The 27,416-nt window shown below is 41.4% G+C and overlaps 1 protein-coding gene across 14 annotated transcripts in view; it reads left to right on the top strand.

Moving 5' to 3' along the window:
• Window positions 1–27,416, top strand: part of plecb (plectin b) — a 124,572-nt gene that overhangs the window by 87,320 nt on the left and 9,836 nt on the right. For 9 of the 14 annotated variants that reach the window (XM_056379775.1, XM_056379780.1, XM_056379783.1 and 6 more), the window contains 30 exons: window positions 407–468; window positions 4,402–4,491; window positions 6,103–6,180; window positions 6,321–6,425; window positions 7,731–7,897; window positions 10,669–10,784; window positions 10,922–11,025; window positions 11,678–11,797; window positions 12,660–12,755; window positions 12,848–12,975; window positions 14,103–14,196; window positions 14,668–14,822; window positions 14,947–15,268; window positions 15,359–15,436; window positions 15,602–15,763; window positions 16,093–16,197; window positions 16,310–16,405; window positions 16,527–16,652; window positions 16,858–17,010; window positions 17,136–17,290; window positions 17,841–17,967; window positions 18,476–18,659; window positions 19,394–19,551; window positions 20,448–20,626; window positions 20,712–20,850; window positions 20,944–21,300; window positions 21,387–21,470; window positions 21,587–21,691; window positions 21,832–21,930; window positions 23,867–27,220. In XM_056379775.1, coding sequence (XP_056235750.1) covers window positions 407–468; window positions 4,402–4,491; window positions 6,103–6,180; window positions 6,321–6,425; window positions 7,731–7,897; window positions 10,669–10,784; window positions 10,922–11,025; window positions 11,678–11,797; window positions 12,660–12,755; window positions 12,848–12,975; window positions 14,103–14,196; window positions 14,668–14,822; window positions 14,947–15,268; window positions 15,359–15,436; window positions 15,602–15,763; window positions 16,093–16,197; window positions 16,310–16,405; window positions 16,527–16,652; window positions 16,858–17,010; window positions 17,136–17,290; window positions 17,841–17,967; window positions 18,476–18,659; window positions 19,394–19,551; window positions 20,448–20,626; window positions 20,712–20,850; window positions 20,944–21,300; window positions 21,387–21,470; window positions 21,587–21,691; window positions 21,832–21,930; window positions 23,867–27,220 — 7,298 coding nt within the window. The remainder of the gene's footprint in view (window positions 1–406; window positions 469–4,401; window positions 4,492–6,102; window positions 6,181–6,320; window positions 6,426–7,730; window positions 7,898–10,668; window positions 10,785–10,921; window positions 11,026–11,677; window positions 11,798–12,659; window positions 12,756–12,847; window positions 12,976–14,102; window positions 14,197–14,667; window positions 14,823–14,946; window positions 15,269–15,358; window positions 15,437–15,601; window positions 15,764–16,092; window positions 16,198–16,309; window positions 16,406–16,526; window positions 16,653–16,857; window positions 17,011–17,135; window positions 17,291–17,840; window positions 17,968–18,475; window positions 18,660–19,393; window positions 19,552–20,447; window positions 20,627–20,711; window positions 20,851–20,943; window positions 21,301–21,386; window positions 21,471–21,586; window positions 21,692–21,831; window positions 21,931–23,866; window positions 27,221–27,416) is intronic. The other 5 variants (XM_056379776.1, XM_056379774.1, XM_056379779.1 and 2 more) reach the window with 3 other exon arrangements.

Raw genomic sequence — 27,416 nt, 5'->3', positions numbered from 1 at the left:
ATGGAATCCTTTATTTTTCTGTCCAAGAGCGCAGCTGGCTGTGGTGTTAGAGCGACACATGAACTTGCAAACACTACGTTTCCTAGACAATAGGGGTGCATCTGCCGACAATGAATGTGCGTTGATGCAGTCTGACTCAGATGCAGGCATGCACAGTCAAGAGGGATTTTTCCACCCAGTGATAAATTCTGTTTGTCCGACACAAATCAAACAAGTCTGGTATCTCTGGGATTTCCTCTTTGGTTTACTGCTTTTATATGCAATAAATGAAACTTGTATCTGCTCTGGCTGTCTGCCCAAGGAATACATCAATCACGTGATGTTATTTTCAACTCGCAACTAAGCTACAGCATGTTTTTGTTACTTTGCATACGTCTCTGATCACTGCGGTTTCTCTATTTTGCAGATGAACGAGATCGAGTACAGAAAAAGACCTTCACAAAATGGGTGAACAAGCACTTGATAAAGGTAAGGGCCTTTCTCTTTACTTTCACTCTTTTCTCATTGAACTCGAAAGGCAGACTGATGCGCTCATTCCTGCCCGCACATGCCCTTGGTGTTATGTTCCAAACTCATTTTCTTATGAACAAAGTGCACTTGTGCAGAAAAAAAATGGAAATCCAACCAATAAGTGTGCACAAAAAAAAACCACAGGAGGCTATGTTGAGCGTTCAATAAACTCAGATTTTGAGAGGTGAGTGATCTCTGCCTGTAGAGTTAAATACTTGGACTATGCAGTAATTACAGAAGCAAATAGTCAGGTTTGATTTATATTTGTGTTGGCAAGAATTTTGATGTACTGTTAATGTTTAATGCTATGAATAGCTATCGAAACAATGATCAGGGGGGATAATTTGTAGCTTTAGGAATTAGTATCCCTGAGTGAACACACAGTACAAAACTGATTTTATGTGGGCAAGCTGTAACAACAAAATTTTATGACAGCAGACTCCCAGAATGCAATTGTACATTGTGGAATATTTTTAGGGACAGGCCGTCATTATCTAAAATGTATTCCATCCTTCACCTGCACATTGTAAGTGTCTCAGAACTTATTACCAGCACCCCACCCTCTACTCACATAAACACACATTAGTGAGTCAGTTATTGTTTCATACTTGGCTGTGAACATGGCGCCGTGATGAGGAGGATTACCAGAGGTCCAGTCTGTCATCAGGTGAGAGGCTGTGTAAACCATCCGTCAGCACTCGTCCACAGACGAAGCCCCTGAAAGCCCTCCAATGCATCACACATTCAAGGAGGCAAACAGGTCAGGATGAGGGTAAAGTCAAACAGGCCGTACTCCTCACTCAGGAGTTCCTCATTAGGAGTGAAAAATTACCCCCCCAACACAATACACCCCTCCCACAGAGCAGTAAAAATATCCCTGCTTGTGCCAGATTTCTTTCCAGAAAACTCCCATTGGCAGCAATTCATTTACAGCCTCATGACATTAAGTGCTTCTACATTATTTGTATATTCGCTCCACAGACACAGAGCCATTCATTTGATTTTTTTTTTTTAAATGGAACAAGAGGGAAGAAAATCTGCACAAAGACAGTGTTTTCCTTTCCATGATTGTGCAGTTGTAACGTACTCTGCTACCAGTATATGAGAGCACAGTGGAGTCACTCCCTCTTGTTTGTTTTAAGTGTTCACTGTGAATTTTGGAATCGTACACATCTGGACTCACTTAGCTCCCTCTGAAGAGGCGAATTCTAGTCTCGGCCCAGATCCCATGGTGGTTGAGGCCGACGGTAGCACATGTGCTGCGCAGACTCCTGCGTTCATGCCTGGCCTAAACTGAAAGGCATGCATTGATGCAGGGAGGTCACATAACATACAACACAACATATATAAGATAATTGTTGTCATTGTGCCTTGTATGAAAATAACCCATGCAATATAAGCATAAGGGAGGAGTATACTGGCTTTTGTCATGCAACTTATTGGCACAGGTTTGGCAGGTAAAGTGTTAACTCTCTGTCTGAATGAGCAGGAGGGCTCCCCTAAGGTTAAACTGATTTAATGGCTTAATGGTTGGCTTGCCAGGGGCACACAATAGGTTAAGTGCAGCCATATAGAGCTGTAAAGGGCCAGAGTGGTTTCCCCTGCCCAGTAAATCTTTTTATATATCGTGTAAGACAGAGTGGAACGTCGCAGCAGCTGCAGAACCGAAATCTGGTTTCTAGCAGATTCCTACAAACTACAGTTGAATAGATTTAAACACTGCAATTGTTGCAGAGTGATTATAGATAACAACACGGCGATCAATGAAAAGGATCGCCTTCAGAGTCGAGAGGCTTAAGATGACATAAACATGATGTAAACCCTGAGGTATGTTGAGCGTTTTGTTCCCAGACAGCGTGGAGGGACCGGGATGGGGGGGGGGCTGTCAGCCATGTGTGCTAATGGTTTTCACCTTGAAGAGTTAATGGAGCAGCTCTCTCTGACCCCGGAGAGGGTGATTTGTAGAGTAACACCTACATTTAAGCAGCAACAGTGCAGTTGATCACGTGCAGCAGAATCACAGCCTCTTCACTGCAAAGTAATTGAGGGGCTGAGATAGATGGTTCTAGGGTAACACACTAAGGAAAGACATAATTAGATACAGAGCAATATCATCTCATCATCATATCAATCATATGTCCTATGGATCATCAGAATGTGCCATCTATATGTATATATAAATGGCATATAATGGCATTTATATATAGTATGGATGCCATTGACTATAAAGCAGAAGACTTTTCAGTGTAAACAGTGAACCCTAGTGGTCACAGTGTTGGTTACCGTCGCTGAATCAGCCTCACACTGTCAGTTCATCTTCACTCAGCAGGCAGGGAGGAGCAAAGCAAAAGTTGGATAACTGTGTTGAACTTCTTGCCAACATAAATCAGCTACTGTTGTAACTTGCAGGGGAAATTTGCCTTCATTCCATTTCAGGGCCGAGGCCTCCTTTTCGCGCACGGCCCAACACACCTGGCTCTGATTTTTGTCATATAACAAAAAAAAAAGAGAGAGAGAGAGAAAAGGATGAGTTTAATAATCCACTGTTTCATCCTTCTGTCTCATGTACCATCATGTTCTTCATCAAATCATCTACATTTCCATCTCATCCGAATGATTGTGCTTTATTCCATGTTCATTCATTTCTGCTCTTTTCCTCTTCTTCCACTCTTTCCGTTTCTCCATCACTCATCCATCTGTTCTCATTCATCCGTCTTCACCCAGCATCGGAGGGCAGAGGTAGGTACTAGCCCGTTCGAGCAGGACTGTACTAAATGCGCTGTATGTGTGGTCGGTGTCCGACTGTCCCCTCCCTCACGTGTTTACCTTCTATCCAGTCTCACAGCAACTTCCTTCACCTCTCTCACTTTGTTTCCCTGTCTGGTTGTAATTACAGAACACCACACGTCTGTTGTATAAACAATAAATCCTGTTGTGTCTGTGAATTAACTGTGAATGTGACCATTAGAACCATCTTAAATAAAAAATATGTCTGTGCTTTCAGCAGATTTATGTTCACCAGAGCACCTTCGTAACCTCACTGATGTGGTTTTTATCCATAGTCCCATCTATCACTTGTCAGGGATGACAGCTGCCATTTGGCATTTGGAGTAGGAGCCAGGCTTGGCTGCTCACGGCTATGCATTCCTGACCTGTGCAGAGATGTACTAGCGGAGAGAACACTCTGAGCACTTATATAACACGGCGAGGTAACAGGTTTAGAGCTAGGGCTGCACAATATAAAAATAATGATGACGTTATTTTCGTTGGGTCTTGTACTAAACAAACATGTTGCTATACAGCTGGAGAATATGCTTTGTAGGCTGGGGCGTCTCTGATGCACCACAATGCTCAACAATGTTGTGACACATTTGACCTTTATCAAAAATATAGCAATTCCTGCGATTTGGATGTTGCACTGATTTGCATTGATTTAGATTTTATTGATTGTATTACTTGTGCAGCCCTATTTTGAACCAGCATAGAGCGCCTCTTTCAGTTGTAATTCAACCATAACTTTTGACGCCTCATAGGTGAAGTGGTGATGTGTCACCAGACTTTGCAAACATGTTGCAAAGTCAGTTTTTGTCACAAAAGCTACAATTTTAGTACGATACCTCCGAGACCATCTGTCACATTGCGGCCAATAAACCAATACGTTTTTTAAAGGAATCAAAATCAGTCTGATTTTATGTTCTGTGTCAGTCAATAAACGCACCAACAGTTTGTGTCACGTTCTCTGGATAACAAAAGAGCAATTCTCCTCGAGAGAGATGTGTGCTCAGTTTAAATCATCGTGCTTGTGTGTAGATTGCTAACTGAAATAATCTCGTCTTGAATCTTTGTGACACCTCCTCTTTTTGTTTTTCTTTGTCCTGTTTCTCCTGGCAGGCACAGCGTCACGTGACAGACCTGTATGAGGACCTTCGAGATGGACATAACCTGATCTCTCTGTTGGAGGTCCTGTCTGGGGAAACACTGGTGAGTATCGCCAGAGTCGTCAGAGTGAAAAAAAAATCTGCCCCAGCTCTGCATCTTTTTTACCTCAACCATCCCCCCATCCTCTAAACCAAAACATAACCCTGACGTATTAAATAATGAGTACTTATCACAAGTCAACCTGGAATACCATCCCTGTGGCAGTAACTTGTAGGTAACTGCAGCCAAATTGTCAATCAAAGGTTTAACCTGCGCTTAACTTTGCTAAACAAACTGTTAACTAACTGCGGTGGCTCCAGATCTCTAGAGCCATCTCCCCAGCCATGTATTTTATATATTCAAATATGACTTCTCACACATCTTTTAGTCTTTCCTTGAACTACAAGCTCAAGGCTTCCACGCCACACACCAGTGGCAGGACGCTGTGTTTCCACCCTCGGTTCAGATCTGAACAGAAGCTTCTCTGCTGCTGTAGTTCATCGCTCTCTGTCCACCAGCTCCAGCTCTGCTCATCTTCTGAATGCCTCCATAGCCTTATAACGCATTAACCTCACTTTGGCCTGTGTGTGTGTGTGTTTGTGCACTATACTTCTTTCTGATCTACGGTTCTTCTTTTCTACTCCTCCTCTTCCTCCTACTCTTCCTCCCCTCCCCTGCCTCTGGTTTGCCTTCCTTTAACCTTCCTCTGTGTGTGCTGATCTTTGCCGTCTGGCCTCCGCCTCCTCTCTTTGCCCTGCTCTTGCCGGGGCTAGCCGAGGGAGAGAGACGTGGTCAGGAGCGCTCGGTTGGTGAGTGGGTTTGTAACTTAAAATAGCCATCAGTTTTTTTTGTTTGTTTTTTTTGTTTTTTTTTCTGATTCACCTGTGCTGATTTGGCTGTGCATGGTAACCAAACCTCAGTGGTGTCATCGACAGGCTTGCTTTAACAACCAAGCTGCTGTATATGTGTGTGTGTATTCAGTTATCAATAGGTGCTGCTGACACTCGCAGGACCCACTGATACCCTTGGCAGTTTTTAGCGCTAGCAATACCTTGTTTTGTATTTTTCCTTTTGAAACATCTTATCGTATTTGTTCAGGGTCTTTTTATCTTTTTTTCAGCTGGACGTGACAGCCATTTTATTTGTATGCTGCATTGATTTGCTGTATGAAATTCAAAAGACAAAGTAACCATTATGCAGTGAGTTAATCTCTCTGTTGTCGGATGATTTAAAGAATGCAAAGACGTGTGTTCGGCTCACCCAATGCAAATTCCCACTGCTGTAACTACTTATTCTGAAGGGTTTATTATACTCATCATATTCTTTTTTTGTCCTCTGTGCGGGATAGTGGTGAACAACAGCACTAAGCCAAACAAAGCAGCATTGTTTTGGAAGAGAAATTCAGCACAGTACCTTTATGTTCAAACTGTAAATATATCCACGAGAATTCATTCCTTGCTGAAAAAAAAACAAAATCAAAGAATGACCAGTTATTCCCAAAGTTATTTTTCTGTTCAATGTCTCTCCATCCGTTTTCCTTCCAATTCATTTCTCCATTTTGGTTGGATGCTTTCCACCTTCCACCACCACAAGTATGTTAAAAGGATCGTCTATGACAGTCAAGTGTTCCGAGTTGAACTAAACACCTCTCTGTCTCTTCTCTGTCCTCCACAGCCCAGAGAGAAAGGCCGCATGCGATTCCACAAACTGCAGAATGTACAGATAGCACTGGACTTCCTCAAACACCGACAGGTACGACTCATGAGAGGATGCCTGGAAAGCCTTGAAAACCTCGGATGCTTTGTCACAAGAGACATGACTGTGTCTGTTTATTTGGGAGATGCTGTGATCAGTAACATAAATATGACTGTTACTCTGTTCTGCTCTCCCAGGTCAAGCTGGTCAACATCAGAAACGATGACATAGCAGACGGAAACCCCAAGCTGACCCTGGGGTTAATATGGACCATCATCCTCCACTTCCAGGTCTCCTCCTCTGTCAGTGTTGTGTTCCGTTATATTATCGCTCCCTCCCTCTGTCTCTGGGATCTGCTCCTGTCAGCTGCCGTTTCACATCTCCTTGGAAAAAAATCAAAATGGATTGTGGATCTTCAAAATTCCTCTCCAGGGGCATTTTCTAATCAAAACGGGATCATTCTTACTTATGTTCATAGACGTGGTTAAAGGTTATCATAACACACTAACACCACAGTCAAGTAGTTACAGTGTCCTGTAGCTAATTTATAAACAGTATAAAGAAACAGAGCTCCATCAAGGGTGTGTAAGTATGAGTCACCGTCTCCCTGATTTCCAAAGGGGAGGGTGTGTCGGGCCAAGTGTCGAACACGTTATACTCCCAACCACATCCCATACACCCAAGCCTCTTCCTGCTGTTCCCGTGCATGCCAAGAGCTGCCAGGCAGAGATCCCTGGGCATCGGACTTCTCGACAGGATCACACCCTCTAATATCAGATGATTAAGGTTCAGGTTGCAAAAAGCTGAAGTTAAGCATGGGCAATAAAAGAAAGAGAGGTGTGGTGTGGTTAGATCTGGTGAATGTGCCATTGTGCCCTGTAAATACGTACAATGTTCCCAGAGTCTTTACACTTTTATAGAATAGATGGGGAAAATACCAGGGCTGTGGTTGTTTTTGAGTGAAAGAGATCAAAGGGAAGAGTTAAGTTTCCCGATCATAATGTATGATATAACGTAGTGTTAATTTCTACAGTGTGATGACCCTAAATTATTTTCATTTACAAAGAAAAAAATGGTGTGCCCTGAAGTAAAAGAAAAAAGCGCACGAAAGATCTGGATTCAAAGAGGAGGAGGCGAAGATATTGACTTGCACTTGCACACATTCATTTATACACACAGACACACAAAATGGAAAATAAGATGCCTATGACTCATCTTTCCTATCCCCAAATTCCCCAAATAAAAAGTTATCCGGATGCCACAACCACAGTGGCGTTTTCCCAGACTGAAATCCTGCTGCATCCTATTAGCCAAGTCAGAAACAATAACACTTCAATCCACCAATATCTTTATTAATATCTAATATGCGCGATGAACAACTCAACCAAGAAAATCAAGTCAAGGAGTAATAAAGGTCTTAATTGGTTTGGGGCTAATGATGATACTAAAATTGACTTAAAATGAACTCCTGGTGTTGAGTAATTTGGTTTAAATTGCATCTTTTGGTTTCCACTAATGACTGATTTCTTTAACAGTTCTTCCGTATATAGACTGCAGATTGTGTGTCCTCCTCTCTGTTAACATGCGGTCTGTATATATCGTCTCAGATCTCAGATATTCAGGTGAACGGCCAGTCAGAAGACATGACGGCCAAGGAGAAACTGCTGCTCTGGTCTCAGAGGATGACTGACGGCTACCAGGGCATCCGCTGTGACAACTTCACCACCAGCTGGAGGGATGGCAAGCTCTTCAACGCCGTCATACACAAACACTAGTGAGTGTGGCCACTTTATAACAGGAAAATAATCCCACAGAGAATAACAACAATAAGAAATGTGACGTGTGCAGACAGAAATGTACTGAATCCTAGGGCGGGGTGCGTAATGACAAAATGTCCTATTCCACAAACTGTCAAAATATCAAATATATTGAAATATCAGTATTATCCCCATAACTCGGGGCTTTATCACTGCTTTTGTCGAGTCATGACACATCACCATCGGTACGTTTTTATTTAATATGGAGTGCAGTGGAGCAGGAGTGGGACCTTGGCACGCTTGTAATGTCAAATTACACTTAATAATACCAGTCTAAACCTGCTCTGTTATTAAAGTCTACTCTGTAAGATGTATCTATTCTTTGGTAACCATGATGCAACGTTTATCGTATCATATCTGATTTATTGTAAAGAAAAGACGATTTGCAGCATGATGTAGATTTAATAGTTCAGAGCCTTTGTATAGTTGCACTAGCTTTGTCAAACTAAGGTAGCAAAGCTTTATTTATTCACTCAGGCTTTAAAATCTGATATTTTTTGCTGTAATCTGCCTTTAAAACGCCTTCTTTTGACCCAGTTATTGCAGTAAGTTGACACCGCTGCTCATTTTCTTTTGATAAAAATCTTAATGCCTCTCCATGAACATTTCAGGCCTTCAGGCGAGGAATATCACTGACAGGCGTTGACTATGATTAATACTGTACCTCTCTTACCATGTAAAGATAAGTCCTATTAAATATTAAATTGTTGGGAACCTAGTATTAAAAAGTAAAATCATACGTCTCTACTGTTGAACACTAAATATGCTAATTCCCCCAAAGCTCTTTTGTCTTTATAGTAGAATTAGTGGTTAAGGATTGCTTTGTGTGGTGGCATCCTGGGAAATGAATGTACATTTATTTCTCAGGAAGATTTGACAATGCAATGTGCCATTGGTTGGTTTTTCTTTTTAGGCTTTATAACAAAGTTATTCATCCAGAGAGAAAATTAAATGCTGGGCAAGCCGTGTTTCTTTGGATCTACCGTGAGTTGAATGAAAGGGAGAAAGAGATGCCTGCAGGGGCAAGTTTCCTCGAACTTGAGCGTGTACCTGCAACTTATTTTCTTTCTTTTTGAATTTTTTTTAAGTCACCTGAGGCTAGATCAGCGCTGCCTTTTATAAAGATCAGGGGTGTGGTGTGTGGGCGTTACTGCAGCGTTACTGTTTCTGCTACATGTGAAATGGGGTTGTTGCTTTCCAGAATATGCATTCATCCAGAGAATTCAAGAGTGTCCAGGGCTTCTGTAGGTGTGTGTAGATGTAAGGTTGAATTTAGTTTTCATTTAAAGAGGCTTCATGGAAGCAGTAACTTGGCTGGACCACTAGGAGGCTTTTTCAGCCCAGCAGAAGGATTAACAGGATCTTTACATGCTGATGGACACCTGAGACATTGTACAGGATGGATTAACATGTAGCTATCAAGCCATCAAAAGATTTGTTTGTATAAATGATTGCACCTATAACGCCAACCCCTAAAGAATAAGCTCTTTACTTGCCACTGGACGAGGACACTCTTGCAGATTTGAAGATGCTCAGTGTGAGGAAGAAGTCTAAGAAGAAGAAGAGAAGCCTGGGCTTCATTTCTGGCATGTCAGGATCCGTCAGCGATGTGGACAACCGGGTGGTTATGCTGTGTGAGGATATCCCGTCAGAGGGATCCTCCTTGGACTCAGGGCGGGGATCACAGAGCTCAGGTGCACGTTCTAGCAGTGAAGAACTGGGCCACGGATGGAGGTCTCGTAGCGTTCGTGGAAGAGAGGCCCAGAGCATGAGCAGCTCCACCAGGCCCACAAAGCAGTTCTCTGTTCGGGAAATCTGCCACGTGGATGTTTCTCCTGTTTATGGACAAAATCCAGGCCAATCCACTCTACGCATCCAAGAGCTGTATGAATCTGCTCCTACTGTTGCTTTGTGCACATACTGTATTTGCTTTTTAAATATCAAAATTACTGCTGCAGGGATATGCATTGCACATTTCAATTTGTGGATTTGGTTATGCATTTAAAACTGCTGTCATTTTTGATATTATGATTTAATTACATACTTGTAATAGTCAAGTATGAATGCATGATAGGTGAGGTTCTGTGATGCATTCACTCGTCCTGTACTGAACTCTGGAGACGTAAACTTTTGTCTCTTCTGGGAGTCAAGTTGTGGCTGGCTGCAGACTTAAAATGCACCAGCTTTTATTGTATCAGCTGTTTTTTAAATTACATTCCACCTATAGATGCTTTGACATCTGCCAGAGTCAAACACCCAGAGGACAAAAAAGGCAGGTGCTGGTACAGGTTTGTGAGTGAGTGAGTGAGTGAGTGAACAGGTGGGCTCTGTTGGCAGAAGGTCTTAAGAAGTACATTAACTTTTGCAAATATATTGAGCTTCATAGCAGTGAATTGAGCAGGCCTGCACAGACTGGGTTCATTCTGCATATGTGTTAATGTGTGATATCTAATCCTCTATCCTGTCCCACTCCATTTCAAGTTTTGATTTTAAGAGCACAGAAAGCAGCCATTGACGTCACTTCACTTTCTTATGTAGCTTTTACAATTATAAAAACATAATGTAAACATTACCATCCCATTTGCAATTGCATTGTTCAAAAGCGGAGGGGTGTACTTTTCATGTAAACTCAAAACTTATGCACTTACTGTGCAGGTTATAGTCAGTCAAGGTTAACATACCCCTCGTGCTGTTGGTGATAGCATGTCCATTTGTTGTCTTCCTCTAGTCCTAGACTCATCGATATGAGCAGAGTGTACCGACAGACCAACGTGGAGAACCTGGAACATGCCTTCGGTGTGGCTGAGAGAGACCTGGGAGTGACACGCCTGCTGGACCCTGAGGGTAAGACTGGCCCAAAATCAGTTTTAACTGACACACCAGACACGTTTGTTAACACTGATGATAGTTACTTGCTGTTATTAATTTGCAACATGAAGTAATGAAATGGCATATAATGCAATTTCACCTTATCCTTTCAGATGTGGATGTCCCTCACCCTGATGAGAAGTCCATCATCACTTATGTATCATCCTTGTATGATGCCATGCCCCGGGTTGATGTGCATGATGGCCTCAGAGCTAATGTGAGCAGAACTTGTTTTATGCCAAAAGTCAGTCCAGAATATTTAAAAATTGCTATCGATGAGTGTGATTGAGGTTGACATATATTTTTTTCAAATTTGGTCTGATTGAATGCTATATAAGAGTGAATCAAAACTGAAATGGCTTGTGACTCCACTTATAAAAAAGCTTTTTGTGTTTCCCAACTCAACCAAATCAAAGTGAAATAGAAGTCTTGTGAAACCAAGTATCAGCAAATTAGCAACCTGTGGTGTTTACACTGCAGAGGCCAAAGGGATAATGTTACACATTATCTGTTCACCTAAAACATACTTTATAGTTGTTTACACATATTCACTCATAAGACTAGTGCCATGTTTGGGATTTTAGTGTCCAGTTGCATTAACGTGAAAGTGAATACTGATCTTACATCTTTTCTAATAATGTCTTTACAAACGTAGGCAGGACTGAGTGAAATATTCTTCTATCTGTCTGTCTCTCTGTTGCCCACCTTTGTCTTCCTTCTCCCACTCTCTCCTCCATTCACACAAGACCTGGATTGTTGCTACCTAATTGAGTTTAGTGTGGCGTGTGAGTACGTGAGGCAGAGACGCAGGAGAAGAAGAGTCCTCCTGTCTAACCTCCCAGCTATCTTTTCTGCTGTGTTGGCTGCAGGAGCTGGAGTTGCGCTGGCAGGAGTATTACGAGCTGGTGACTCTTCTGCTCCAGTGGATCCGCCATCACGTCGTGATCTTCGAGGAGAGGAAGTTCCCCGCCAGCTACGAGGAGATAGAGGTAAGCTGATATGTTGACGATATGAGGATATTATACCCGGAGGCCAGAGATTTGTCTTTGTGATGGGTGTTGTCATCGTTGTTGTTATTATGTTATTAAAAGAAGACCAATTAAAACATGGTGCATGTTTTAACAATATAAGTATCGTGAGAAAAGGTTATGTAGGTGGCCATTGTTGAATCAAAGAGCACATTTACATAATGTCTGGCTGTGGGCAGATAGAATAAACTGTATTCACAGACATTGTTGTACTGTGGGTAGGGCAGTGCTGATGCTGGGATAATGCAGCCAAAAGGCAGATAATGTTGGACCTAATCCTCAGGAGAATTACCACTTCACCACTCCCTGTCAGTGCTGCAGAACAAAAGCGTAGCGTGACTTTAGTATTTTTCTTAATTCTCTTTGAAGTCAAATTATCAGCAGCACAGCATCATCAAAAGTTGTGGTTTTGGGTGTGCTTCTTTAAAACACCCAGTAAAACTCTTAGCCCAGTTAGAGATTGAGTAGGTTTTTTTTTCTCTGGGAATATGTGCAGTGAAGCTCTTTGACTCATTATAAGTTCAATTTAATTTACACCAGTCATGAGAATGGATGAATGAGGCTTTCAGAGCATGCTTTCTCACTGTAGGCAGGCCATTGGAACTGCAACGTGATGTGTTACTTGAATGTACTCATCCTATTTAGGAAGTTAACTCAGTGATTTACATACAAAGAGGAGGATGCTGAATATTTGTTTTCAATGTCTGAGAAAACTCTTTGGGAACAAATAACATTATTAACTTATTGATAAAGCATCAAATAAATAAAAAGTAAAATATAAATTGTCAATGTAAAATATTAATCTTGTGTATTTTTTCTTCAGCTTCTGTGGCGCCAGTTCTTGAAGTTCAAAGAAACAGAGCTTCCAGTGAAAGAGTCTGACAAGAGCCGGTCCAAACACATCTACCAGTCCTTTGAGGCAAGCTAACCCAACTTTAAAATTCATTATTATATTGTATTTTATTGTTTACTATTCATAAACTTATGCATTGTACTTGCACCTGCCCACAGAGTGCTGTGCAGGCTGGTCAGGTGAAGGTCCCTCCAGGCTACCATCCCATTGATGTGGAGAAAGAATGGGGCCGACTCCACGTTGCCATCCTCGAGAGAGAGCGACTGCTGAGAATAGAGTTTGAAAGGTTAGGACAGTTGTAGATTCTGTATGTAATAATATAAAAGTTTATTGTAATTAAAATTTTAAATATACTAGTGCTTTCCAGCTAAGGGGTGTAGTAGTAAAAAGATGAAACAGTACAGAAATAAATTATCCACGCACCACTTCATACGAGTAGATTAAGGGATATGTCCCAACACTTTATTAGCATATCAATGCTAAGACTGCAGAAAATGTAGACTATGTTACATAAAAAGATACAAATATACAAGACATATGTATACACAGAGATGTCACCACATTCTGACTCAAATAACTCGTCATAATATTTTGTCTAAGATAACAGAATATTGTTACTTTAGAGAGATTAGGTAAGCAAGCTAATGTTAGCTCATTGAAGAGGATAAGACATTGCTACAAACTACAACTGCTACAACTTTGCTGCAAAGCAAATTATTGCATCATTTCCCTGCTTTGGTAGAAGACAGTCAAATATTCTGAGGAAAGACTTGTTGTTGTTTTCTGTGCTTGTAACAAACTGAGAGAGAAATGTTCCTCATAACTGGACACAGATATAATTAAGTCTGAAGAAGCAGGACGAGACATTGTAACTCTTCCATGTATTTAATATAGCGTTGCGTCATGCCTGGTAGATGGGATGGTTCATGTCACGAGATTGTTCAGTCATCTAATAGCCTTGTTTATGATTCTGAGACGTGGAGTGACCGAATGAGCAGACTGGACATCTTTGTCAGGAAACGGAGACATTTAGTCTGACTCTGACTTTTTTTAGACACAATGGGAGTGTGAGAAGAACCGACGGTCTAATAGCTGGAATTTAGATCTCTGTTGAGTTGAGATATGGCATTTGTGACAGACCCTCATAAATTGGAATATATGCTGAAGCGTAGATGGTCGTAAGTGTTTTGATCGACATGCTGTGAGCTTTGGCTTTTGCTGGTCTAAAATGTAAAATGGTAACAGGTTTGTAGTCAAGGAGGGAGCTGATGCTAACTTATGTGGGGATTCTGATATTAACTGGTGTGTTCTCAGTAGTATACTGACGTCTTAAAAATCAAAAATGCTGAATAACAAACTAGAGTTTCTCAAAGTTTATTATAATTTTATTTTATTTTATTTTGTCTAATCCAGACTTGAGAGGCTTCAGAGGATTGTCAGTAAAGTCCAGATGGAGTCTGGGTTGTGTGATGAGCAACTCAGCCACCTGGAGACCCTGCTGCAGAAGGTGAGTCCTATTCAGATCTAACATTAGAAAAACTATACTCTATACTTTGATATGATTTCAGAAAGTTAAAAAGAATCCAGAAGATGATCATAAATCAATTGTTAGGCCACCTGATTTGTTTATTTCATAGTGACCAAACATCACAATAAGACTAAATGACTGCTATGGAGTTTTATTTTGGATTTTTTTTTTTCTAAAAACTTTTTAAACACAAAAATGTATTTTAAAAGACTTGAGCTGTAGGAGGAGCTGAGCTGGCATCATGATACATACCAGTCATATGGTCTTATTCACAGTCCAAAGTAAAGACAGCACTTTGTTTAACACAAACTCACTACAAATATCCTTCAGATGTATAAAAACATCATTTAAGAAACTAACAAAAGAAAAAATCCACTGTTACTTTTTAATTTGGGTGGCATTTGAAAAGAAGATGACACTTGACATTTTTATTGACTTTCGTCCCTTCAGGACATTCGTCTGCTGAATGCAGGGAAACCAGCTCAGCACACAGCAGAAGTGGAGAGGGAGCTGGATAAGGCAGACAACGTGATTCGCCTGCTCTTCAATGATGTGCAGCTACTTAAGGATGGGCGCCACCCTCAGGCTGAACAGATGTACCGCAAGTGGGTGCTACATGTATTACATTCAAGTGAATTTTTAATACAATGCATTTTATACAAAGCAGTTCAAGGACACCTGCCAAGCACTTAAAGACCATGAAGTAAGATGTGTTTTTAATGTCCACAGGGTTTACCGCATCCACGAGCGCCTGGTGAACTTGCGCAGCGATTACAACCTTCGTCTGAAGACTACTGTGACCACTACCCAGGTTAGCATGATAAAGGGCTCCCAGCAGACCCACATGAAGATGCGGCCCGAGTTGGATGATGTGACTTTGCGCTACGTCCAAGACCTGCTGACCTGGGTGGAGGAGAACCAGCGCCGCATTGATGAATCTGAGTGGGGATCTGATCTGCCCTCAGTGGAGTCCCAGCTGGGCAGCCACAGAGGCCTGCACCAGACTGTGGAGGACTTCCGATCCAAGATTGAGCGGGCCAGGGCAGACGAGGTAATATCCTTATCAGACCTGCTGGAGATGATTAGATATTGTGGTGTTTATTTTATAATTAACCTTTGTTGCATCTTTCATGTTGTTCAGAACCAGCTGTCTCCTGTCAGCAAGGGCACATACAAAGAATACCTGGGTAAACTGGACCTGCAGTATGGCAAACTACTGGTAAGTATTTTCACATTTCAAACATTTTTCTGGGGCTTATATTTAGATTTTTGTATCTTGCTCTGCAGATTATGCCAATGCCTCAAGTTATAGTTGTAGCTATTTGAATGCTGATTTTTTTTTAATCAACGTTTGGTGTTTTGATTTTTTTTTTCTGTCTTTCAGAACTCTTCCAAGTCCCGCCTGAGGAACTTGGATTCACTCCACGCCTTCGTCAGCGCTGCCACTAAGGAACTGATGTGGTTGAATGACAAAGAAGAGGAGGAGGTCAACTTTGACTGGAGTGACAGAAATACCAACATGACTGCCAAGAAAGACAACTACTCTGTGCGTTTTTTTTTTGTTTTTTTTTTCTCTAACTCCAGACTTTCTAAGATGTTTAGAGAAATAATTAAATATATGTATAATTAAATATTATATTATATTACATTATATTATATTATATTATATTATATTATATTATATTATATTATATTATATTATATTATATTATATTATATTATATTATATTATATTATATTATATTATATTATATTATATTATATTATATTATATTATATTATATTATATTATATTATATTATATTATATTATATTATATTATATACACTTTTCCTCCCAAGGTTCAAATTAACTTTTTCCATTTGGATTCTTCAGGGTCTCATGCGAGAGCTGGAGCTGAGGGAGAAGAAGATCAATGACATTCAGGTCATGGGAGACAAACTTGTCAAGGATGGACATCCTGGCAAGAAGACAGTTGAGGTAATTACTCTAGTAAACCCCACTGAAAAGTCAGAATCCACATACAGTATCAATGCTACTGAGTGAGGCCTCAACTAATCCACTGTCATCATATCTTCTTTGTCCATACCAGGCCTTCACCGCTGCCCTGCAGACTCAGTGGAGCTGGATCCTCCAGCTGTGCTGCTGTATTGAGGCTCATCTCAAAGAAAACACAGCCTACTACCAGGTATGCAAGAGTAGAGAAGAAATCAGTGGAATTTCAAAGGCCCAACAGTAAACTATCCATCGACATTCACAGATCTGAGAGTCAAATTAGGTGTCCCTCATATCATGTCCTTTTCTTGTAGTTCTTTGCTGATGTGAAAGAGGCTCAGGACAAGATGAAGAAAATACAAGAGAACATGAAAAAGAAATACAGCTGCGATCGCTCTACAACAGCCACTCGCCTGGAGGATCTGCTGCAGGATGCTGTGGTTAGTGCTGAATGCTCACTTTAAAAAATATTTAGATGTACAGTATGTGTGCAATAGCATGTATATTAACAGAGTTTTGAACTTCATAAGAGGAATAAAAAGATGGTGATCTTGATTCAAATACAAAATTGTCCTACTGCTTATTTGAAGTACGTATCATTTGAAAACTTTATTCAAATCTGGTTTGACTTCATGTTTTCAACAGGAAGAGAAGGAACAGCTCAACGAATTCAAGACCATGGTGACCAGCCTGAACAAGAGAGCCAAGTCCATCATCCAGCTGAAACCACGTAACCCCACCACCTCCATCAAAGGCAAATTGCCCATTCAGGCCGTCTGTGATTTCAAGCAACAGGAGGTGAGAACACCTACTGACCACTCCATAGTGATTTGTAATCATTCACAGCCCAGAGAGGTCATAGTTGAAAGCCTGAGGTTGCCTTCTTCAAGGTGCATACCTCTCAATCTTGGATTCTGTTTCAGATCACTGTCCACAAAGGAGATGAGTGTGCTCTCCTCAACAACTCCCAGCCCTTCAAGTGGAAGGTCCTGAACCGCTCTGGACACGAGGCGGTGGTGCCCTCTGTCTGCTTCATGGTACCTCCAGTCAACAAGGAGGCTGTGGACAGTGTGTCCAGGTGAGAACACAGCAAACCAACACAATAATTTGTCACTTGTGTGACAGCTGTGTATATTAGAGTAACCCAGCTACTAGTCCACTCTGTTTAAAGTCTTACAGCTGTTTAGATACTGACTCATTCATTCCAACTACCTGACTATCACTACTGGAGGTTTGCTAATAGCTTTACTCATACAGCACAAAGAAATTATGATACGTGTTGTGACATTGATGAACCTGTCAAATTATTTACAGATGATTTTTTTAATTTGCAGATAATTACAAATAAATACACATATTGTACATTTTGTACGTGACTCTGGAGGATCAGGGTTATTTGACATGACAAGATTTGGTTTGATCAGTCATCTTTTGACGTGACTTTTGAAAGACAGTGAATGCAACGCATAACTAACTGGTAACCTGTTAAGGAAAACCCTTTTCTGCACTGTGTCCTCTTAATTACTATATATCTGACCTCCTTATGCCTAATAGATCCTTTGGTGTCAATTCTGCTGTACTCTTTGTTTCTCCATTCTTACACTGTTTGTGTTCCTGTCCCGCTCCAGTCTGGATGGAGGTCATCAGCAGATAGTGACCATGTGGCAGATGCTCCACATAGAAATGAAGAGTCTGCTATCGTGGCAGTACCTGATGAGAGACTTCACACAGATACGATCCTGGAACATCACTATGGTGGGCATTAACGCCATTAAACTCTAATCTCTAAATTGACCTGTATGTGTAAAATAAACGATACAGTATATGTAACACAATATTTAACTGGCAGGAACAAGATACTATGTTAACACTCAGCCAACTGTAAAATATGATTAAACCAACCGTCTCTTGTTTTGAAGCAAACATGAGCAAAATAGAGAATTAATTGTCCTATGTAATAATAAATCAAGGTTTGGGGTAATTTGGGGAATAGGCTTTGCAAAGAAGTGTTTATTAAATTGAGTGTTTGGAATTAAATTGAATTACTAGAGAATAATTTGTTGGCACTGGAAGAGTGCACTAGCTTTGATAAAATTAGTTATTTATGCTTTAATAATTTTGTATATTTAGGCCATGAACTGAGCCTGACTCCAAACTGAAATTAAATCAGATTAAGTCAAATTACTGCATCAACCTCTTCATAGTGTGAAGTGAAGGTCCTGCCTCTTCATCTCTCCCCATTTTTTTTCTCCATCCTGTGCAGTTGAAGACCATGAAGCCAGAGGAATACAGGCTGTTGATGAGAAACCTGGAGCTCCACTACCAGGACTTCATGCGTGACAGCCAGGACTCACAGGTCTTTGGCCCCGATGACCGCATGCAGATCGAGGAGGACTACACCAAGTCCACCCAGCATTTCGACAGCCTGCTTCGCTCCATGGAGAAAGGTAATGTTTTCTCTTAACAACTAATTCGCTTTAGATTATTTGTGGATATATCAAGGGAATATACAATGAGTGTATAGCAACTTTATATTGTCAATTCACCTTTTCAGGACTGGTTGTTGAGCTCAAAGGTGAGTGATGTAAAGCCAGTCAACCAATCTGGTGTGTGTACTCCCTTTCAAGCCTTGGATGAGATGTTTAAATATAACCATTAGTGTTTAAGAATCCTGTGTGACTGCATGTTGTTTTGGTTCAAAGGTTGCTTTGTTTTCTTTGTTGCAGCTCTGCACCAAGTAGAACCCATATGTTGTGTGTTAGGCTACAGTATGTTCTGCTTAAACAACATAATACATAGTAGTGTGATTACTCGGGAAGAAAATACTGGCTGTATACTGTTTGCTGTGAATGTAATGTGTATGCAGCTGAGTGTGTTTGAGACACAACACATGAACAACTGCATGTACAATTGTGCTTAAATGCACTGCACTGGAACAGTAGACTGAGAATGTGATAATGTTTACAGAACATGAAGACGCCCTGATCACGTATCAATATCAAATCATAAACATGACATCATAACAAAACTGTTATTAGTCTATATTCAGTATGTCTGCATTCTTGGCCTTCCAGTTCTTTTCATTTAAAAATCCTTATGTATATCGTTCAAGCTCACCTTTAGGTCAGAGAGATTTTGTCTGTTCCTGTTGTCCTAAACAAATACGTATGCTACTCCACAGGTCAAAAGGATGAGTCTCTGTGCAAGAACTACATCTCTGAGATCAAGGACCTGCGTCTGCACATAGAGGACTGTGAGGCTCGGACCGTGGCTCGCATTCGCAAACCAATGGAAAAGGAGCCTCTGAAAGAATGTGTTCAGAAGACAACAGAGCAGAAGGTATTGTAATGAGATTGTCTGGCATGTGTGGACTAGGAACATGACATCACATCAATGTCCATGTCATTAATTTTTGAGGCATTAGCATAATTACCATAAAAGACACAATGCCATCAGAGATGAGAGTGCTTCTACAAGCCTCTACACTGTTTTATATTGTTTACCACTATGCTAGACTTGTCAGGAATCTGCTGGATTGCCTACAGCCTTGTATTCCTGTGAGCTTTGTGAGGATGGAGTGGAAACAAGTGACAAACAACTTCTTTGCAAGAGGAGATGTGTCTTAATTCAAGAAGGGATGCAAAATACCCTGCAGGGTACCTTCAAATAATTTGGTTTTCATCTGAAAACCAGTCTAGTTCATTAAATAAAAACATCATAATCCAAATTCAAGCATAATGAACCAACAGCTTTGGAGAGAAAAACATCCATAACATGATTTTTAGGAGTGCACTGATCCTTCAGGCAAATCAAATCCAAGAAACAAGGAAAGAGAAGCTGGGGTAAAAAAAAAAGACAGTGAATTAAGAATTAAAGGGGAATACACTGTCATGTTGAAGAAGCGGATTGCGAGCTGCGATAAAAATACAGTAGAGAATTGCAGTTGCTTCAAGATCTTGAATTTGTATGCTGTTGAGTAAGAGGTGCAGAGATTGTAAGCCTGCTGGCTCCCTTCCAACTGCAGCTGCACATATCCCTGCTGATCTGAGACTGTTAAAATCCAGTGCACAGACGACCCCCAAAAGGGGTTCATTTAAATTTTAAAGGTTTCTTCCAGCACATTTGAAGTAATTGTCTTTTGGGAGCTGGTCCACATTATAGGCTGTCTGAAAATAACAGTCAAGTTTTGACTTTTTACATGTTGTTAACTCTTGTTGTCTTCCTCTGTTGTACAGAAAGTCCAGGTGGAGCTTGAGGGCCTCAAGAAGGACCTTGATAAGGTATCTGTGAAGACCAAAGAAGTCTTGGCCTCCCCTCAGCAGTCTGCTTCAGCTCCTGTGCTGCGGTCAGAGCTTGACCTGACCGTGCAGAAGATGGATCATGCTCACATGCTCTCCTCCTGTTATCTCGAGAAGTGAGTCCTCGGCCACAAAGAGAAAATCTGCTTCCTAACGCCCCTGTGTCGTACTCCTTTATTTATTTATTGTTTCTTGTCCCAGGCTGAAGACTGTGGAAATGGTCATCCGCAACACACAGGGTGCTGAGGGAGTTCTCAAGCAGTATGAGGGCTGTCTGCGTGAGGTTCACACTGTGCCCAAGGATGTCAAGGAAGTAGAGACTTACAGATCAAAGCTGAAGGTAAACAGCATGCGCTTCTTTATACCATTGGTAGTAGTTCAACCGAGTCTCTCCTGATGAATTTGACCATGATTCTCATTTTGCTTGAAACAGAAAATGCGGGCTGAGGCGGAGGGTGAGCAGCCGGTGTTTGATTCCCTGGAGGAAGAGCTGAAGAAAGCCATGGCCGTGAGCGACAAGATGTCTCGAGTGCACAGCGAGCGTGATGCTGAGCTGGACCACTACCGCCAGCTCCTGTCTAGTCTCCAGGACCGCTGGAAAGCCGTGTTCACCCAGATCGACCTTCGCCAGAGGGAGCTAGAGCAGCTTGGTCGCCAGCTAGGCTACTATCGGGAAAGCTATGATTGGCTGATCTCCTGGATTGCCGACGCCAAGCAAAGGCAGGAGAAGATCCAGGCTGTGCCCATCACTGACAGCAAAACTCTGAAAGAGCAACTTGCCCAGGAGAAGGTATATTGTGTTTGAGCATTCTTTTTTATTGTGTTTTACATGAAGCGAGTGAGCTGAACTCTTATTTGAACCCTTTTTCAAAACAGAAACTGCTGGAGGAGATTGAGAAGAACAAAGACAAAGTTGATGAGTGTCAAAAATATGCTAAAGCATATATTGATACTATCAAGGTGAGCATTAGATAACACAAGATTGCATTAATAGTTGTAAATATTGTAATTTGGAGCATTTAGAAAAAAGGAATGTGGCGTAACAGATGTATGAAAATTTTTTTTTCATCAAATAGGACTATGAACTCCAGTTGGTTGCCTACAAAGCTCAGGTGGAGCCTCTCGCTTCTCCCTTGAAGAAAACCAAACTGGATTCTGCTTCTGACAACATTATTCAGGAGGTATGTTTTATTGGTTACGCTTTCTAGAGAGGACAACATCACTATTAACTTTTAACACACTAAAAGTCACACTCCATGCATTAATGTGACAATTACACATTTTTAATTTAATTTAATTTATTTGTTTCTCCCTGTATCAGTATGTGACACTGAGGACCCGGTACAGTGAGCTGATGACTCTGACGAGTCAGTACATCAAGTTCATCACCGACACCCAACGCCGCTTGGAGGATGAGGAGGTGCGTGGTAACTGGCTGAGGATCCCAAACAAACTAAATTCTAACATTAACCTAACCAACCAACCAAATAATCAACCAACCAACAAACGAGTTTTACCCGCCGATCACCACAACGCATGCCTGCACGCACGCACGCACACACTTTTTTCCCTGTGTGTCATACACACACACACACACACAACACACACACACACACACACACACACACACACACACACACACACACACACACACACACACACACACTACATTAATGTACAGGTGGCAAATAGTTCCTTTGCACTGGTTATGCATGAAACATTGGCATGCTGTAGCTGATGTATTAGCTAGAGGAATAGATATTTATAAGTTTTCAGTAGTGATCATATGAAGACTAAAGGTTTGTAAAACAGTAAAAAAAAAAAAAAATTTTTAAATAATGAGGTTTGAACTTTACATGCATAAGTAGATTATTCAGTCATTCAGTCCTCATTGAGATCATGATTCTCGATGTCTAAAACTAGAATGAATAAATACAACACAGTGTATGTTCATACATGCATTAGCTACTCCATTTCCATTCATTGTGTGTATTGTGCCATAGTAGATTCAGAACAAGGGGTTCTTTCTTTCACTTCTTTTGATTTCCCTTTTCTTTCTTATCCTTTATTCTTCCTATTTCTTTCTTGGCCCTTTTATTTTCTGAGGTTAAAATCAAAGTCAGGACTCTGTGGTTCAGCCTGGTTGTCATGGTGTTCAGCTCTCCTTTTCTCTAAATTAACACAAGTTTACAGTTTTATTTTATATTCTAACCCTGATGTTTTGTTTGTTTCTTTGCTTCTCTTAACTGCTTGCCAGTGCTTTGCCATGATGAATGCTTAACTTGTTTGAGCATTAAAGAGGTAAATTATTCAGGTACCTACTGTACTGTTTAAACTCCATTCCCTCTGTCACCCTAACATCTGTGTCACTCTCAATCTGTATTTTGGCTTTCCATAGCATATTTATTTTCTTGCTTTTACTGCAGCCTTTGTAGAATTACTTTGACTATCCACACTGTCTGCTAGTCACTGATGTCCTTACTAACAGTATAGGCACAGTCAGCCTCTTTAACTTAATTTACAGTGCTTCCTAAACTTACTTTCAGTGATATCATCTGAACCTGAACCTTTCATCTTTGACTTTTCCTTTCCTTTTCATTCCATTTTGTGGCAAATAGTGATTTAAAGAACCCCCAGTGCATGGGATGAAATAAAAAACCGAAGTGAATGTTGTGAATAATACTCTAACATGAAGAATTTAGTCTTTATTTTAAAAGAATGAACTGTGCTACACTTTTCACACAGACATTTTTATATAAAACGGTTCAAGAGAAACCCACTAAGAACTGCCTAATGAGCACATTTATTCAAATCACACATATATTTGAATAGTGATTACAAAATGAATATGTTTAATAATATCGCTGCCGACACTGAAATAAATATTTCAAATAATATTTTAAAGAATATGATTAGAATTAAATAATGCAGTTTTAGAAAGTTAGTGCTACAGCTACAGTTGCATGCCATATGATTTTCTTGCTGTGTTGTGAAGTGATATTTTGTTTCCATACATTAATTGATACATCAACATCATCCATTTTCTCCTGAATTGTCATGTCATGATTTTTTTGATTGCATCGTGAATTTAACATTACTTTGACGTTACTTTAACATTGTGTTTGTGCATCTAATTTGCATCTAGAGTATGATCTTTGAGCTAATTTTTAACATTAACATTGCCTGGGTAATACAGTACATTAAAATGCTCTTATTCCAGTGTGGTTAGGTTGCAATTACCATAGTAATTACAATTTTAATCCACACTGTTTTGAGCTAGTTAATGTAAAGTGTTACCTTTAACCTGTCATGCTTGATTATAATCCTTTCTTTACCATTTGCTTCCACTAATGCAGAAAGCTGCAGAGAAACTGAAAGCGGAAGAGCAGAAAAAAATGGCCGAGATGCAGGCTGAGTTAGACAAACAGAAGCAGTTAGCTGCAGCTCACGCGAAAGCCATTGCCAAAGCTGAGAAAGAGGCTCAAGAGCTGAAGCTTAGAATGCAGGAAGAAGTAAGCAGGCGAGAAATCGCTGCTGTAGATGCAGAAAAGCAAAAACACAACATTCAGCTGGAGCTGCATGAGCTGAAAAACCTCTCAGAGCAGCAGATCAAGGACAAAAGTCAACAAGTGGATGAAGCTCTTCAAAGCAGGGTCAAAATTGAGGAGGAAATCCGCCTCATCAGGATCCAGCTTGAGACCACAGTGACACAGAAGTCAACTGCAGAATCTGAGCTCAAGCAACTTCGTGATAGAGCAGCTGAGGCTGAGAAACTCAGAAAGGCTGCCCAAGAGGAAGCTGAGAAGCTCCGCAAACAAGTCAATGAAGAGACCCAGAAAAAGCGTATGGCAGAGGAGGAACTCAAACGTAAATCTGAGGCAGAGAAAGAAGCTGCTAGGCAAAAGCAAAAAGCCATGGAAGACCTTGAAAACCTCAGGATGCAGGCCGAGGAGGCTGAAAGGCAAGTGAAGCAAGCAGAGGTCGAAAAGGAGAGACAAATCAAGGTTGCTCATGAGGCAGCCCAGAAGAGCGCCGCTGCTGTGCTCCAGAGCAAACACATCTCCTTTGTGGAAAAGACCTCAAAGTTAGAGGAATCACTCAAACAGGAGCATGGTGCTGTCCTTCAGCTGCAACAAGAAGCTGCACATCTCAAGAAACAACAGGAAGATGCAGAAAATGCCAGGGAAGAGGCAGAAAAAGAGCTTGAGAAATGGAGGCATAAAGCTAATGAAGCCCTCCGACTAAGACTCCAGGCTGAGGAAGAAGCTCACAAGAAGAGCCTTGCTCAAGAAGACGCTGAAAAACAGAAGGACGAGGCCGAGCGTGAGGCTAAAAAGAGAGCCAAAGCTGAAGAGTCTGCCCTGAAGCAGAAAGATATGGCCGAGAAAGAACTTGACAGGCAGAGGAAGGTAGCTGAGAGCACAGCTCAGCAAAAACTCACTGCGGAGCAGGAACTGATTCGACTTAGGGCAGAATTTGACAACGCAGAACAGCAGAGATCCCTCCTTGAAGATGAACTTTACCGCCTCAAGAATGAAGTTGTTGCAGCTGAACAACAAAGGAAAATGCTGGAGGATGAACTGGCCAAAGTGAGGAGTGAAATGGATGTACTCATTCAGCTCAAGTCCAAGGCGGAAAAGGAGACCATGTCCAACACAGAGAAGAGCAAACAACTTCTTGAGGCAGAAGCGACCAAGATGAGAGACCTGGCTGAGGAGGCAAGCAAGCTTAGAGCCATTGCTGAGGAGGCCAAGCATCAGAGACAAGTTGCCGAGGAAGAGGCTGCTCGTCAGAGAGCAGAGGCTGAGAGGATACTCAAAGAGAAGCTGGCTACCATCAGTGAGGCCACTCGTTTGAAAACGGAGGCTGAAATTGCCCTGAAAGAGAAGGAGGCAGAAAACGAGAGACTTCGGCGACAAGCTGAGGATGAGGCTTACCAGAGGAAAGCTCTTGAAGACCAGGCCAACCAACACAAGCAAGATATTGAGGAAAAGATAGTCCTACTCAAGAAATCATCTGAGGCTGAAATGGAAAGACAAAAGGCAATAGTAGATGACACACTCAAACAGAGGCGGGTTGTTGAAGAGGAAATCCGAATTCTTAAGCTCAACTTTGAAAAGGCTTCATCTGGAAAACTTGATCTGGAGCTAGAACTGAACAAACTGAAAAACATTGCAGAGGAAACTCAACAAAGCAAGCTCAGAGCTGAGGAGGAGGCCGAAAAACTAAGGAAGCTTGCCCTTGAGGAAGAGACGAGAAGGAGGGAAGCAGAGGATAAGGTTAAGAAGATTGCAGCTGCTGAAGAAGAGGCAGCCAGACAACGCAAGGCAGCCCAAGAAGAGCTTGATCGTCTGAAAAAGAAAGCAGAGGAAGCCAGAAAGCAGAAAGACGAAGCCGACAAAGAAGCAGAAAAACAGATTGTTGCAGCCCAACAAGCAGCCCTGAAATGCAATGCTGCTGAGCAGCAAGTTCAAAGTGTCCTTGCTCAACAGAAGGAAGACAGCATCATGCAGAAGAAGCTTAAGGAAGAGTATGAGAAAGCCAAGAAGCTTGCCAAAGAGGCAGAGGCTGCTAAGGAGAAGGCAGAGAGAGAGGCAGCTCTCCTTCGTCAACAAGCAGAGGATGCAGAACGACAAAAAGCGGCTGCTGAGCAAGAAGCTGCAAACCAAGCCAAAGCTCAGGAGGATGCTGAGAGGTTGAGGAAGGATGCTGAATTTGAAGCTGCTAAACGAGCACAAGCAGAATCTGCAGCTCTCAAACAGAAGCAACAAGCTGATGCTGAAATGGCAAAGCACAAAAAACTGGCAGAGCACACATTAAAACAGAAGTTCCAAGTGGAGCAAGAGCTCACAAAGGTTAAACTGAAGCTTGATGAAACTGATAAACAGAAATCTGTCCTGGATGAAGAGCTGCAGCGCTTGAAGGATGAAGTTGATGACGCTGTCAAACAAAGGGGTCAGGTGGAGGAGGAGCTGTTCAAAGTCAAGGTTCAGATGGAGGAACTACTCAAACTGAAAATCAGAATTGAGGAGGAAAATCAGCGCCTCATAAAGAAAGACAAAGATAACACACAAAAATTCCTTGCTGAAGAGGCTGAAAATATGAAAAAGCTTGCAGAGGATGCTGCTCGCCTTAGTGTAGAAGCCCAAGAGGCTGCTCGCTTGAGACAGATTGCAGAAGACGACCTCAATCAGCAACGAGCTCTTGCAGATAAAATGCTCAAAGAGAAAATGCAGGCCATACAAGAGGCATCTAAATTTAGAGCCGAGGCAGAGATGCTCCAAAGGCAGAAGGACATGGCTCAGGAGCAGGCACAAAAGCTTCTGGAGGATAAACAACTTATGCAACAGCGTCTGGAGGAGGAGACAGAGGAGTACCAGAAATCACTTGAAGCGGAGAGGAAAAGGCAGTTGGAGATTGTAGCCGAAGCAGAGAAACTCAAGCTTCGGGTTTCTCAGCTCAGTGAAGCCCAGGCCAAAGCTGAAGAGGAGGCTAAGAAATTCAAGAAACAAGCTGATAAAATTGCTGCTCGTCTTCATGAGACTGAAATAGCCACCAAAGAAAAAATGACTGTAGTGGAAAAACTGGAAGTCGAGAGACTTAATACCAGCAAAGAGGCTGACGATTTACGCAATGCTATCGCAGACCTAGAGAAGGAGAAGTCTAGACTGAAAAAGGAGGCTGAAGAACTTCAAAATAAATCTAAAGAGGTATTGTGTCAAAATGGCATAACAGAGCAGCTTATGTCATTGTTAATTCTTTCTGAACTAACTCACTTGTTTCTGAAATTTCCTCTATCCCTTTCTCTGATTATACTAATCATGAAACCATATCTTTGAAACCATATATTTAAATATGATTTTAATTTTAATTTTTTTTACAGTGCACTGTGCTCATGCAGAACAC

Source organism: Seriola aureovittata, chromosome 7, assembly GCF_021018895.1.
Source record: "Seriola aureovittata isolate HTS-2021-v1 ecotype China chromosome 7, ASM2101889v1, whole genome shotgun sequence".
NCBI lineage: Eukaryota > Metazoa > Chordata > Actinopteri > Carangiformes > Carangidae > Seriola > Seriola aureovittata.
This window is presented reverse-complemented; position numbering and strand designations above follow the sequence as displayed.